This window comes from Suricata suricatta, chromosome 11 (genome assembly GCF_006229205.1).
Source record: "Suricata suricatta isolate VVHF042 chromosome 11, meerkat_22Aug2017_6uvM2_HiC, whole genome shotgun sequence".
Taxonomy (NCBI): domain Eukaryota; kingdom Metazoa; phylum Chordata; class Mammalia; order Carnivora; family Herpestidae; genus Suricata; species Suricata suricatta.
Genome location: NC_043710.1, coordinates 9,641,723 through 9,656,193, shown reverse-complemented (window position 1 = coordinate 9,656,193; position 14,471 = coordinate 9,641,723). Strand labels below are relative to the sequence as shown.

Below are 14,471 nucleotides of genomic sequence, written 5' to 3'. Positions count from 1 at the left end.
AAGCAGCAGCCAGAAAGCCACCAAGTTAGTGACACATCTCACCATCCACTTCTGCCCAGCCCCTCCCGTCCACTGAGATACATCAGGAACTAAAGATTATAGATCAGAGGGGTCTGAGCCAAGAGGAAGGTGAGGGATCGTGGAGTCTAACTTTCTCATTTTACAGTGAGGACACCAAGTCCAAGGAGGCTGAGTGACTTGCCATGGAAAAGCTCCCCCCCCCCCATGGCACGTTTCACTGACTGAACAGAATTCCTAGTTCATTCCCTTTCAGCAAGTTTGCACACCACAAGGCATGCAGGACGTGGGTGCGACACGGGGCAGGGGAGGGGGGCAGCTTGGCCCAGCACTCAAAAACAGTCTGTGACAAATGGCCTGGCTTGGAGAACCAGCCCCAACAGTCATCAGCTGCCTAGCAAGTTACTGTTAATCTTTCTCCATTTTGTCATCCATAAAATGGGGATCAAAATACTAGTGCCTACTTCATAGAGCTACGGTGAAGTTTGAGGGAATTAATGTATCCAGATGCCTGAATATAAGTGTGAGTGCTAAAAGTGTTGCTGGTGGTGATGAGGGTGATGGTGGTGGTGATGGTGGTGGTGATGGTGGTGGTGATGGTGGTGATGGTGGTGATGGTGGTGGTGATGGTGGTGGTGATGGTGGTGGTGGTGGTGGTGGTGGTGGTGGTGGTGGTGGTGGTGGTGATGGGGGTGGTGATGGGGGTGGTGGTGGAGATGGTGGAGATGGTGGTGATGGTGGTACTGCTGTTGATGGTAATAGTGATGGTGATGATGGTGAGGCTAATGGTGATGGTGAGGCTACTAGTGATGCTGATGATGATGGGGTGGTGCTGATGGTGATAGTGGTGGTGGTGGTAGCAGCGGTGTGACAGCGATGATGTTGGTGATGCTGTTGGTGGTAAGAGTGATAGTAGTGATGGTGATGGTGATGGTGATGGTGGTGATGGTGGTGACAGTAATGGGTGATGGTGATGATGGTAACAGTGATAGTGATGGTTGTGATGGTTGTAATGGTGATGGCGATGATAATGGTTGTGGTGGTGATGGTGGTGCCAGTGATGGTGATGGTAATGGTGGTGGTGATGGCGGTGTTGGTGATGGTGGTGGTGGTGACAGTAATGGGTGATGGTAGTGGTGGTGGTGGTAATGGCGGTGATGGTGATGGTGATGATAATGGTGGTGGTGATGGTGATGGTAATGGTGGTGGCAGTGATGGTGATGGTAAAGGTGATAATGGTGGTGACAGTCATGGGTGATGGTGATGATGGCAGTGACAGTGACGGTGAAGGAGGGACAAGCCAGGAAATGCGGCTCTGCTGAGAACATCAGGCACCCAGAGGGAGACAAAGCCCTGGGCTGCCTAGACACCTTCCTTCAACAAAACGTTTAGGGATTTTGCTTGGTTCTCTGGCTTGTTCAGAGTTTCCCAAGAACGTTCTCTGAGCGGGGCCTGGGCCAGTTTGCATTCTATGTGAGATCTGCAAGAATGGTCTGGTCCACCCCACGCCCCCAGAGGATTCAGTGTCTGAGGCTTCGAGCACCTGGGGGTCAGGGTCTCAGTCATGTTCATCTCTGCATCCCCAAACCTGGCACTTTGGAGGCACGACTAGGTGTCGGAGAGCATGGGTTTGGAACAACTCACATCACAGGGCCATGTGGGAGATTAACAGTGATGTCTGTGAGGAGCCACCCTGAGTGTTGAGTACACAGCAGGTGCTCAATAATTGTTAGCTGCTGTGATGAATGTTGAGTGTGGCGACCTTGGGAATATGACAGGGTCGAGTGGGAGAGAGAGGTGGTGAGCCTTTTTATCTGGCTCCCCAAGCAGCCGGGACTGGGATTCCTCCGCCCGGGAAAGCCCCCCACAGGCCCGCTGCAACCAGTGACACCACGGTGCCGTGACGGCTTTGTTACAAGGAGTCTTGGCTGCAGGGAGAGGGCTGGCTGGCTGGAGCAGGTCTTTCCTTAAAACTCTACCACCAGCCTCAGAACACTCAAGCAGAAACAGGCTTTTTTAAACACACCTGGTTTTTTAAAAAAAAAATTTTTTTTGAGAAAGAAAGAGGAGGAGGGGCAGAGAGAGGAGGACAGAGGATCCCAAGCAGGCTCCACACTGAGGAGCAGTGAGCCTGAGGCGGGGCTCAAACTCACGACCGTGAGATCATGACCAGAGCCTAAGTCAAGATCAGAGAGTTAACAAACTGAGCCACCCAGGCACCCAAAACCCATTTTAACACCGGATAATAGTTTCCCAAAAGCAACTTAAATGGAACCATTTTCTCTGTGAAGTGGTGGCCCGGCTGTCTGAGCTCCCAGTCGAGAAGCAAGGCCGGGAGTCAGGAAATCAAAACCCCTGCTTCGTGCCTGACAACGCTGGGGTGGTGAACACGGAAGGGGGGGCTCTGAGGCCACACGCCCGTGTCCTCCTGCCCGTGCCGGCCCAAATCACACCTCCGCCGCAGCCACAGCTGAACCGGCCGCAGGCTGCTCTGTGAGTCCGGCAATGACCAGCGTGCCTCCCACTTAGCAGTCAGACGGGGCTCGGGGGAGGCCAGACTTCCCCCTTGGCCCACGTTACCAGTGACCATGCCTGGGGGATGCCAGAGGGGAGGCCAGATCCCTAAGACCCATGATCACCGGGGCAGCGGCCCTGACCCCTTTGTGCGTTACCCTGAGCCACCCCCTCCCTCTCCGAGCTTCCACTTTCTTCTCTAGAAGCTGGAAGCTGTTAAAAATACATCGCTATCATTCCTACCCCACCCTGGGGAGACCAGAATGTAGCAAACGTGGTCTCGGGTTCCTACTCTGGGTCCGTTCTCTGGTTCTCTACAACTGTGAAGTTCAAACCTTTCTCTCTTTTTTTTAATTTTTAAGTTTTTTCATTTACTTTTGAGAGACACAGAGAGAGAGAGAGAGAGAGAGAGAGAGCTAACAGGGGAGGGGCTGAGAGAGAGGGAGAGAATCCCAAGCAGGCTCCACGCTATCAGGGTAGAACCCAATGCAGGGCCTGAACCCACAAACTGTGAGATCAAGACCTGAGCCGAAATTGAGTCAGACGCAAAACTGACTGAGCCAGCCAGGTGCCCCTGAAGTTCGAACTTTTTTTTGATTGACAGCGACACCCATGACAGTTTTATGTTGCAGCCGAATGCACAAGAAGCGATCCTTACCTTCTTGGCCATTCTCTGCTATAGTCCATTTCAGTTTTTAAAGATTTGATGGTTGCATTACTACAGAATTTTTAAAAAATTAATGGTTGCATGCCTACAAGGCACTACAAAGGGAAAGCCTGAGGAAATGTTGGGGAGAGGGGCGATGGCAATGTTGTTACCTTGACCAAGAGGGGTGACCAGACAGATCTACGCATGTGTTGCGTTTATAGATCTATGTGCTGAAGGAAAATCAATGTTACTGATGCTCGTTTGTAAAGAAAAGTTTAAGAACAGGGAAAACATTTGATAGTGGCAACCCACCAAATGGGTTTCATGGGCAGCCCCCCAGGGGTTCTGACGTGTCATGTGAAACTCCCTGTCTCTGAGCCCCATACTGGGGGGTGCAGAAGAGGCCAGTGCTCGAGCCGTGGCCTCAGGGTGGAAGGTGGGGGGCGGGAAGGAGGCTCTGCTCCTTGACCTTCCTCTCCCTTTTCTGCAGTCGCTTCCTGCCTAGGACGGTCCAGCTTGGAGAAGTCAGGTAAGGAAGAGGCATACGAGGCCTGGGGCAGGGGGTGAGGGGGGAGGGATAGGGTTGTGATTCCACCAGGCTGCAGTGGGACCCGCCAGAGTGAACCCACAGAGGGAGCAAGCCCCAGCACACGCCCATGTGGGCGCGCGCACACACACACACACACACACACACATGCCCATGTGCAGATGGATGCCCTCAACAGCCATAAGGCCTCATACAAATGCCAGTCCTCATGATAATTACCATCATAACCCCATCACCGGGCACAGAAAGCATCCTGACCCATAAATGCACCCTGCAAAGTCCTGTCCCCTCCTCAGCCCTGCCAGATCTCCCTGGTCAAATAGATTTGCAGCTGAGGCTGCAGAGAAAGGCTGCCCCAGATGCCCAAGTATATCGAATGTCCTGCCTTCGAGGTTGGACTTTAATAAGGGGCTAGTCTTTCCCAAGCAGGGTTTCGTGGAACATGGTGGATAAAAGGTCGGCAACATTGTGTCACTCACCAGAGGCTGACCAAGTGCGCCGGCCTAGGAAAGCCCCTGAGAAGTCCTGCAGGGAAGAAACCCGTTAAATTTTTTTTTAATTCAGCAGTTCTCAGATTCATTTCACCCCAGACCTCGCGCTTTCATGTTTCCTGAAATAACATCACAGGCTGAATGTATTTTGGGAGAAACGTGGCAGGACAGTCTCGTGAAGTCATGTGCAACCAGCAGGGGCCTCAGGGACCTCGGCGGGCCCCGTCTGGGACCTGGGACCCTACAGCGGCATCCTAGCTCTGAGCTCTAGCAAGCGGCTTGTCTTCTATATGCCCCGATTTCCCCACCTGTAAAATGGGGAGAAAATCTGTTCCCTGGTGGGGATTCAGGGAGTCTGCTCACTGGAGTGAAAGTGTCAGAACACCTTGCCAATGTCAGGTGTTAGAAACAAGCCCCCTCATCTCTAACTCATCTAGTGACCTTGGCAAGCCCGAGCTAGCCCTGTGCTTCTGCTCCCCAAGCCCAGAAGCAAAAGGCAGCCTGACCAGAAGTTTCCAACCAGGGAAAATCTCTACCTCCCAATCACCCGGAAAAGCCTTTTTACATTAAAAAAAAAAAAAAATCTTGAGAAGGTAATACAGTTTCCTGGCTTAAAACTTTAAAAATATAAAAATACCTATGGTGAAGAATCTCATCTCCAGTTTTGGTTCCCAGCTGCCCAGTCCTCCCCGCAGCCTAACACCCCACATGATGGCCGCGTGGATTCCTTTCTGGTCTCTCCTTTCAGAATCTACGCAGAAGTAAATATACACCCTCATTCCCCCTTTCACGGAGCTTTATACACTCACACCAGCCATGTGCCCGCCTGTCCTCCAACTACTCCGCTCCCAGGCAGTCACCTGAAAGAAACTGAACTCGCGACCTTACAGACAGAAGATTCAGGAGTGTTCCCAGCAACTTTTTGTTCACAGCGACCAGATGGTGGCTAGAGGCACAGACAGTGGCCTGGCCACATGGGGAGACATTACTCCACACTAGAAAAGGAATGTGGGACAAATAGGATGCAGAGAAACCCCAAACACTCAGAGAAAGAAGCCAGACGGGACCCAAACCACGCTGTAGCAAGTCCGATCGTTTCTGAGAAGAGGCAAACTCCTCTTTCACAACAGAAAGCAGATCGGTGGTCGCCCGAGGCGGGATTCAGGGAAACTGACTGCACGAAGGGCCCCAGGGAACTTTCCGGGTGTCGAATGGTCTGCATCTCGAACGCGGTGGTGGTTACACGCGTGTGTACATCTGTCAAATTCCATGGAGCGGGCACGCTTAAAATGAGTGCATTTTACCGTATATAAATTATGTTAACGAAATTGATTCAAGAGCTAGAAAAATCAAAACAGGCGCCAGGCCCTATTTCTGTTGAAACAGAATTTGCGGGAGTGGGGCAATCCTGCTGGGGTGTGGGTGCTGGGAACGTCCCAGCGCCCACCGGCTATGGGGTCTCGAGCCCCGTCCTCTGGGGTTCGGAGTCTGGGAAGTCCCCGCAGAGCCCCAGAGGACAGAGCTCCCGGGATCGAGGCAGGCAGCCCCGCTGGGCGAGTGAAGGCCGTGAGGGGTCCCCCGCGGAGGGCCCTGCACATCCGGACCAACCCACACACACCTCTTTGACCCCCAGATCCCCCGGTGAGACTGACAGGCTCCAGCTCGCACTGCCAGGGCCAGCTGGAGGCCTTAAGGAGCGACGGAATGTGGCACACGGTGTCTAGCTGGAGCTGGAGGCTGAGCCCGAACCGCCTCGGGGACCCCAAGCAGGCCTCCCGTCTCTGCCAGCGGCTGTCCTGCAGCGAGCCCTTGGCCTTGGCCCACTTCCCTGACTTCAACAGTCCCAAGAACCAGATCACCTGCTACGGATACGTGGGATCTTTCTCCAACTGCAGCTTCAGCGTGGCAAACCAGAGAGACCCTCTGGGCCTCATCTGCCTGGGTGGGTAACTCGCCAGCCACAGGGTAGGCTGGGCCTGTGCACCAGCCCTGAGGGGGCTGCCCAGGGCCTGGGATCTGGGGCCTGAGCAGGCAGGTGGAGGGGGGGGTCCTGATTAACAATACCCCCTCCCCAAGAAACATACACCAGTGGGGACCTGGAGGGAGAGGGCTCAGGGGAGGGAGAGGCCAAAAACCGGATTCTGCCCATTGCCAATGTGGCTGTCTCTTCTTAACCTTCATTGTACCCACTGAAATGGGCTGATGCTCCCCACCCCGCCAGGCGGGGGCGGGGTGGGGGCAGGCTTAGAGACCATGCTTGGGGCGGGTGGGCTAAATGGGGCAAGTGGCACTTACATCCTGAGTTCCGGGTCTTTCTCAAAAGCGCCCGGGGCTCCCAGCTCTCCCCCGACCTCCCAGTCTCTCTCGGAACCCCCCAGCCCTCCCTCCCAGGGCTCTTGCCTCTCCTTCACCAGAGTGTCTCCTTGCAGAGCCGCCCAGGACGACACCTCCTCCCACAACCACCCCACCCACAACCACACCGGAGCCCACAGGTAAGAGGATTCCGAGGTCCCTGGGGGGCAAGGGGCTGTATTTACCCAATAAAAACACAGGATGGCCAGTTTCAGTTGAGTTTCAGACAAACGTGTAAAGTCTTGGCGTGTGTCCTTTGCAAATCTGGGGCCCCACCACCTCTCACGGCTGTCGGCCAGTATTTCATTGGTCCACGTATTGGAGCCAAATTGCTGGAAGCAAGAAGCCCCCACTGCCGGCCGGCCGCCGAGCTCAGGCCTGCTGCCCTCTCTCTCCCCCGCAGCCCCTCCCAGGCTGCGGCTGGTGGCAGGGCCCAGGGGCCTGCGGTGTGCTGGCATCGTGGAGTTCTACTGGGGCAGCCAGGGCGGGGCCATCAGCTACGAGGCACACGACAGGTCCCGGAACCTGGAGGACCGTATCTGTGAGGCCCTCCAGTGCGGCTCCTTCCTGAAGCATCTGCCAAAGGAGGAGACAGCCAGGGTCCGAGACCCTTGGGAGAGCAGGCCCTTGCCCATCCGATGGGAGATCCACAACGCCAGCTGTGCCCCCCTGGAGCAGTGCTTCAGAAAAGTCCAGCCCCGCGAGGACAGCCAAGCTCTGGCCATCGTCTGTTCCGGTGAGTAGGACCCAGTGAGGCCCCCACGGGGCGTCCCCCAGGCGATGGGTCAACGCCTGTGTCCCGAACCCCCTGCATGTAGCACAGGGCACTGGGCACTATAAACAGGAGGGAAACTGAGGGCCCGGTGGGGAGGCTCCACTCAAAACCCAGCGCCTGGGGACTCTCTGCAGAGTAACACAGAGCGAGCCCAGTGCACTGCTGGCTTGGTGGCCGCACGGGAAGGTGGGGTCAGCAGGACTTGAGGATGAAGCAAGGCCCCCTTGTAGGTTTGGAAGGAGGACAGGGGCATGGGTTTGGTGGGGCAGAGCACGGAAGCTGTGACCTGTGCCAAGGACCAGAGCAGACAGAGCAGTTGGAGGGGACCAGCCTGTGGGAGGGATTTGGAAATCCCAGAGACGGAAGAGGGTGGAGGCGGTGGTGACTATCAGGAGGTCCCCGAAGTACAGCAGGCAGAGACCAGAGCAGATCCGCAGAGAGCTTCCAGGGGTGGGGTGGGGCGCCTGCGTGAGGACACCAGAAGGCTGGGTAATCTGGTGTGGCTGAGGGGAGGAGGTCAAAGAGGGAGGGCCCAAGGGACCCCAAAACCAGGACCACAGGTCAGATGAAGAATAATCCCAGCATACCATGGGAGGCAGTGGGTTCCCATCCCCGGAAGGTTCTAGTGGAGTTCAGACTATAAGAGTCATACTTCCCCAACACTCACTTCCCTGGGACGTTCCCAGGACGTTCATTCATTTTCACAACAACCTGAGGAGGTGGCTGCTATTGTTATACCCACTTTACAGATGAGGAAGCTAAGGCTCAGAGAAGTTGAACGTCCTGCCTGAGATCACAGAGCGCTAGCTGGGATTGCCACTCCAGCGGTGTTGCTCCAGAGCCCACTGTCTAAGGTCTGGCCACCTAAAGGGCCATCCTGGACCAGCAGCACCCACTTCATGGGGCTGCTCAGAAATACAGATGCACGGCCCCCACCCTAGATCTACTGACCCAGATCTGCAGTCCAGCAAGGTCCTGGGGAGGTGTGGGCACGAACCCGGGCAGCTTTGCCCTGGACCACGGGGCTGTCCCACTAGCAGACCTGCCCCCGCCCCCACACGCAGCCAGGTGGATACCTACTGGGAAAGAGTGAAACACTGCCCCTCCAGGTAGAAGCAGGCCATCCCCCCAGGGTTTCTTGACCTGATGAGAGAAAATGGTCTGGCTCTCAGTGCCCCCCACACCCCCCTCCGCCGCCACTGCCCCCGGGTGGGCTACAGCAGGCAAAACAGACCCAGAGGCCTTGCCTTTGAATTGCTTTTCTAAATAGAAAACTTACCAGGGCCTTGAAGATAGATGTTGCTATGGGAACCGGCCAAGCTGGTGCCATCACAAGTCACTCTACCTGGAGCACAGGTGGGCCTTGGCTATGGACCCCCAGCAATGGACCCCGGGCCCCACCCTGACAAGCAGAAATGGATTCAGTCTCTCTCTGAAAGGACCAGGCCCTTCCATGAAAGCTCACCCTTCGAGGCTGGGCAGCAGGATTCCTGGGTTCTGTCCCATCCTGGGCCTCAGCTCTCTTTTCTGAAAAGCACGCCCCCCCCTCCCCCCCTCCCCCCCAAGGAGCCGCAGGGAAATGAGAGTGGTTCCCAGAGGGAAGTGGAGCCAGGGGAGCCCCTCTCTCACCTCCACCTGCATGGACACTGACTCCCTCCCTTGGCTGCCGTGGGCATCGCCCCTCCTCCAGCCTCTTCCCTGAAAGCACTGGTCCCCGCACACCTCAGGACAGCTACCGGCTGCTGCCCCGAGGAGCCAGGGAAAGAGCTTGATGGGGAAAATGCCAGAAGATGCCAGAAGGAGGGAGGGACAGAAAGAAAGGTGATCCCAGCCGCCCACAAGCTGGGCTCTGCCAGGGACCACCTCTTGGCCAGCGACCTGGGGCCCCCGTGGCCGGGCGTATAGGCCAGGGACCGAGGGAATGCCTTCCAAACCTCCCCCCTGACCTCCATTGCTTCCCGTCTCCAGATTTCCAGCCCAAGGTGCAGAGCCGCCTGGTGGGGCGCAGCGGCCTGTGTGAGGGGTCCGTGGAGGTGCGCCAGGGCAAGCAGTGGGGCGTCCTGTGCCACAGCTCCCAGAACAAGGGCATGGCCCGGTGGGAGGAGGTGTGCCGGGAGCAGCAGTGCGGCAGCGTCACCTACTACCGGGTGCTGGACGCCACGGAGACCTCCCGAGGGCTCTTCTGTTCCCAGGAGAAGCTGTCCCAATGCCATCAGCTTCAGGAGAAAAAAACCTTCTGCAAGAAGGTGTTTGTCGCATGTGAGTAGGCCACAGCCCACGGTGGGGTTATCTCTAGGGCCTAGTCAGCGAGCATGCGTCAGGAGGACAGGATCCAGGTGCTGGTTTGAGGGCCTCGGGGCCAAGAGGACGGAGAGGTGGCAAATGGGGAGAAGGGGCGATGGTGCTCAGCCAGCAGTGAACATGAACGGCGCACAGGAGACGCCCACAGGGACCCAGAGAATTTTCATTCTGTCTTCTACTCTTCCAGGATGGAAGATAGAAAAGCAAGGAGAAATGATAATAGAGTAAGGCGTGAAAGAGAGGGAGGGATGGATGGATGAATGGATGGATGGATGGATGGATGGATGGATGGATGGCTATTAGCATATGATGCCAAAGTGATCTCTTACAAGCAACTGGCAAAGGGTAGATAGTTAAATAGCTGATAACAAGAGTGGCAAGTGATAGCTGGATGATGAATTGCTGGATGAGAGATGGGGGACAGATGAATGGGTAACCGAATTCGAGAAACCGGGGAGAGGCGGGAGGCAGGGGGGTGTAGATAACTGCCTTCCGCACAAGCTGGTGAATTACCGCAAGGAACAAGCTGAGGAGGGGGTACAGATGGTGGGGGGTGCCAGTCGGCTGGCAGCTTCTCTCTGAGCCTACAGTTCCGATGCCCCAGGCAGGGCCGCCCTGACATCTCTGCCTCCCCCAGGCCATGACCCAAACCCAGCAGGCCTGGGCGCGGGCACCGTGATGAGCATCATCCTGGCCCTTGTGCTCCTGGCTGTGCTTCTGGTCGTGTGCGGCCCTCATGCCTACCGAAAACTGGTGAAGAAATGTAGGTGCGGGCGCCCCAAACCCCCCTCCCTTTCAAACCCCTTTAAGAGGAGCCGGGAAGGGCGGGAGGGCACCTCTGCTTCTCCCCCCAGCCCGCCCCGCACCTCTCCTGCCCAGAGGAACAGAAAGAGAAAGTCAGGAACACCGTAAAAAGTGCTGATTGGTGCACACTGGGCGGGGGAGGGGGGAGCAACAGGGGCGTGGCCATTCTTCAGACGGGGCACGCCCCCAGCCTCCTTGATCCGGTCCCAGGCTTGGCTCCACCCCCTAGCCGCTCTGGGCGCGGGATGCTGATTGAGCCACTTCCTCTCCGAGCCTCAGTTTGTACATCTACTTAATGGGAGATTGTTGTGAATATAGGGGGCTGTTATCCTTGCCTTGCAGAACTCTGGAGAAAAATTATTCAGAGACAGGAAGGAGGAAAAAAAAAGAGATGACCTGGAGGGGCACAGTGTTGGCCAGGTCCCCAGCGCCCTCCTGGGCTTAATTCTGGTTCTAAAGCCCTGTGGTTGTTTCTCCTGGAGAAGCAGGCCCCAGGACAATCCTTCAGCATGAGATTGGTCCAGGTACCCTCCCGAGCAAGTCAGAAAACTAAGACCCTGAAAGACTTTGAAAGGGGGGGGCAGACAAAGTTCAGCAGTTCTGCCTTCAGCAGCACCTGCGGCCTCCTGCCTCCCTTCTCCACCCCCTCACCCCCAACTCCCCCATCCTTCCCTCCCACGACCGATGCGCAGCCCCTGTCCTCATGTGCCTTTCCTGTCTGTCGTCCAGTCCGCCAGAAGAAGCAGCGCCAGTGGATTGGCCCGACAGGAATGAACCAGAACAGTAAGTGTCCCCGGAGGCACGGTCCTCCCTCAGCCCCCAGCCAGTGTCCGCAGGGCTCACGGCTTGTTGACCACAGAGGGAGGAGCTGACAGCTACTTGAGGTCCCTGATCTCCACCGAGCTCACCTAAGGTGGGGCTGCGGGCAACAGGTGTTAACATGTGGTGGCCCGAACAGAGGGCTCCGAGATCACATAGGTTTAGAATCGGAGGAGTTAAGCAAAGTTAGACTTGGTTCTTTATTTCAGGACTTATCAGAACCTTAATAGACATTTTCGCAAGAAAGGTTGTCCAAGCTAGTTTTATCATGGAACAACCTTTAAAGGTCAGTTTTAAAACATTTGGAGGCAGCCCATCCTCTACCCTCATCCTTCAGCCTCTCTTCCAGCCACAGCCCTCCTCCCACTTTTCACTCCACGTTCTTCCTTCCCTTTTGCAAGTCAAGGGCCAAATCCTTCAAGAAGGCTGTGTTGTGAAGGGTTTTTTTTTTAAACAATACAAGGAGCTCCAGGAGAGGAGGGACTGTATCTGCCCCTAGCACTTGTGTTCCAATTCTCTGCTTAATAAATGCTTGATGAATGACTAACTGACGGGCTGAAGGCCCACCCCGCTGATCAGATTGCTGGCCAACCCCCAGCTGCTCTAAAGGTCTGACCCCTGCAAGCATGAGCCTGCCCAGAAGAAAGGAAGTAGAGGGAGGCACCGCAGGAGTAGTGGGTGCCTCCCCCCCCCCACCCCTTACACAGTGAGAACAAGAGACGTAAATTCCGGGCCCCTGTGGGGAGGGAGGCGGAGGACAGAGCAGCCAGGCTAATGATAGGGTCTCCTGCATCTGCTCAGTGTCTTTCCATCGCAACCACACGGCCACCGTCCGGTCCCAGGTTGAGAACCCCACAGTCTCACACGTGGAGAACGAATACAGTCAGCCTCCTAGGAACTCCCACGTCTCTGCCTGCTCAGGTAAGCAGCGGCTGAGGCTTCCGGGGAAGACAGCCCTTTGGCAGCGGTCACAGCGGGGTATGGACGGGAGACGGAGCTGTCCCCCCCCCGCCCCCCTGAGACCGCGAGCCTCTCAACTAGAGAGAATAAGCTGGGATGCCATTAACTAGAGCACTGCTGCAACCTAACAGGCCTGTTTCTCCGCGGGGCCTGAAGGGCGGATGGTAAATGAGGCCAGAACAGACCTATCTGAGCCCTGCATCCAATGCCCCCTGACTGGTGCTAACAATCCGCCCCCAGGGAGCCTGGAGTTCAGTATCATTAGTGAACACTGACTGATTTGATCAAAACAGATGCCGGACTGTCAACCCAACAGCTCGTAAAGCCCCTGTGATCCTCAAACCCCCGAGGGCTTCTGGGCTCTCTCTCTCTCTGTCTCTGTCTCTCTCTCTCTCTCCCTCTCTGTGGCCTGGGGGATGAAGCTGGCTGCAAATGGCCTCTTTTCTTTCTGCAGCTCTGGAAGGGGCCTTTCGTCGTGTTTCCACCCAGCCTGACAACTCCTCCGACAGTGACTATGATTTGCACGGGGCTCAGAGGCTGTGAAAGGTGAGCCCGGAATCAGCACCAGCCCTCCGTTCCTCCCCTCCCGCCCACGCTGCCCATCCAGGACGGGGGGCTCTGCACACCCGGACTCCTGTAGAGAGAGAATAAGCATCTGCAATTTAGAGGACGGGCGTGGATTTAGCAGTTATGGCAGAAGGAGGGTCGACCTTAACCCCTCCTCCTAAAGCCCATCTTAGAAGGCCACCCAAGGGAGCCCCTGTCAATTACACCCCTCAAGAGCTGCCAGCAGGAAGCGTCTGTCCCTGCCAGCAGACCGGAGGCTTGGGGCTTGCCCCCCACCTCCCCGAGCCACCTCCAGGGCGTGAGAGTTTCCCCTGACGGGTTCCCTGCTCACCCCACAGAACCAGGCACTGGGCACAGAGCAGCAAGAGCCAGACCTGAGGACACTCGAATTCGCCGCTTGGAAATAATTTCTGCCCCACCCAGAAAAGGACCAAGGCCACGGTGCCTTCGGACGTATCCTACGTCCCTGCTGCTGAATGCCGCGGGAGCCTGGCCCAGCGAGGACCCCCTAGACAGTTCGGCTGTGCCTCTGAGTGTGAGGGCGGTGAAAGTCAGGGCCCAGAAGCCAGGAGCGCCCCCAGCAGACACGTGGGGAGCAGCGTTGAGGGGAATCAGCTCTCTCCTCAGACTCTGACCGCAGTGATGACCAACGAGGAAGCTCCTGTCTGGGGTGGGGGTGGGGCTCAGGTCTCTAGCGGATTTTTAATATGTTCTTTGTAAATAACAGCTTTTCTACTCCCAGAGAATTAGAGGGCCTCGCCTCCTCTGTCTAGGGTCCGGCCCCTGGACCCTTCTGGGAACATCGGTGAAGCTGTTGTGGTCAGAGGGCTTCACACCTGAAATGAAGCTGCTCTGTGTGGTGGGCCACGGCCACCTGCCGCAGAGCCCCGTCACCACCCTTCCCGGTGGCCACCCCTCGCCCCACCCCCCCAACTCCAAGGCGCCTTCCCTAACAGAGAGTAAGAAAGGTCTGGGGCTGCTGGCTGCCAAGCCCAAAGGGTACCATGCCACCTCGCTGCCTGGCACAAAAGGGGCACCTAGGAAATCCTAGCCAATGTGGAGTGTTATTTCCAACAGTAGTTTAAAGTTCAAAGCTAAAGTAGTTTCAGCCAATCACAGTTAACTTCTTTTTTTTATTGTTTTGTGTATTTATTTTTTAATGTTTGTTTATTTTCGAGAGAGAAAGAAAGAGAGAGAGTGTGTGTGTGAGCAGGGGAGGGGCAGAGAGGGAGACACAGAATCCAAAGCAGGCTCCAGGCTCTGAGCTGTCAGCACAGAGCCTGATGCGGGCTCGAACTCATGGTCTGTGAAATCATGACTTGAGCTGAAGTCGAAAAATTAACCGACTGAGCCACCCAAGGCGCCCGCATCAAGCCAAGAGTCAGAGGACAGGCTGGGACAGTCTTGGGAGGGTAAATAATTTTCATTCCTTCACCAGAAACAGTCTCTACGAGTCAGAGCATCTAGACACACACATCACCCTGCAGTGCCTGGGCTTTCTTAGCAAGAAGGAAGGACGAGCCAGAGTGGGGGCATCTCCCTGGGAACCTGAAGATCCAGTAAAGTCAGAGGCCATGCGGGGCCCCGCTAAGCCCTTGGGCACCAGTCCCCTAAGAAGGCACTTGGGTCTGGGGCTTCCCTCCACACGATCTGTCACTGTATTCACTGGGAGCA

General features: G+C 56.2%; 1 protein-coding gene across 1 annotated transcript in view; it reads left to right on the top strand.

The window, feature by feature from the left end:
* The window catches only part of CD5 (CD5 molecule), a 19,370-nt gene extending 5,437 nt beyond the window's left edge, over positions 1-13,933 (top strand). Inside the window, exons 2-11 of the mRNA XM_029914656.1 lie at positions 3,672-3,710; positions 5,853-6,161; positions 6,649-6,711; positions 6,975-7,307; positions 9,315-9,605; positions 10,285-10,410; positions 11,181-11,234; positions 12,072-12,191; positions 12,685-12,776; positions 13,136-13,933. Of these exons, the coding sequence (XP_029770516.1) occupies positions 3,672-3,710; positions 5,853-6,161; positions 6,649-6,711; positions 6,975-7,307; positions 9,315-9,605; positions 10,285-10,410; positions 11,181-11,234; positions 12,072-12,191; positions 12,685-12,773 (1,424 nt within the window). The 3' untranslated portion in view covers positions 12,774-12,776; positions 13,136-13,933. The remainder of the gene's footprint in view (positions 1-3,671; positions 3,711-5,852; positions 6,162-6,648; positions 6,712-6,974; positions 7,308-9,314; positions 9,606-10,284; positions 10,411-11,180; positions 11,235-12,071; positions 12,192-12,684; positions 12,777-13,135) is intronic.
* Positions 13,934-14,471: the final 538 nt, after the last annotated feature.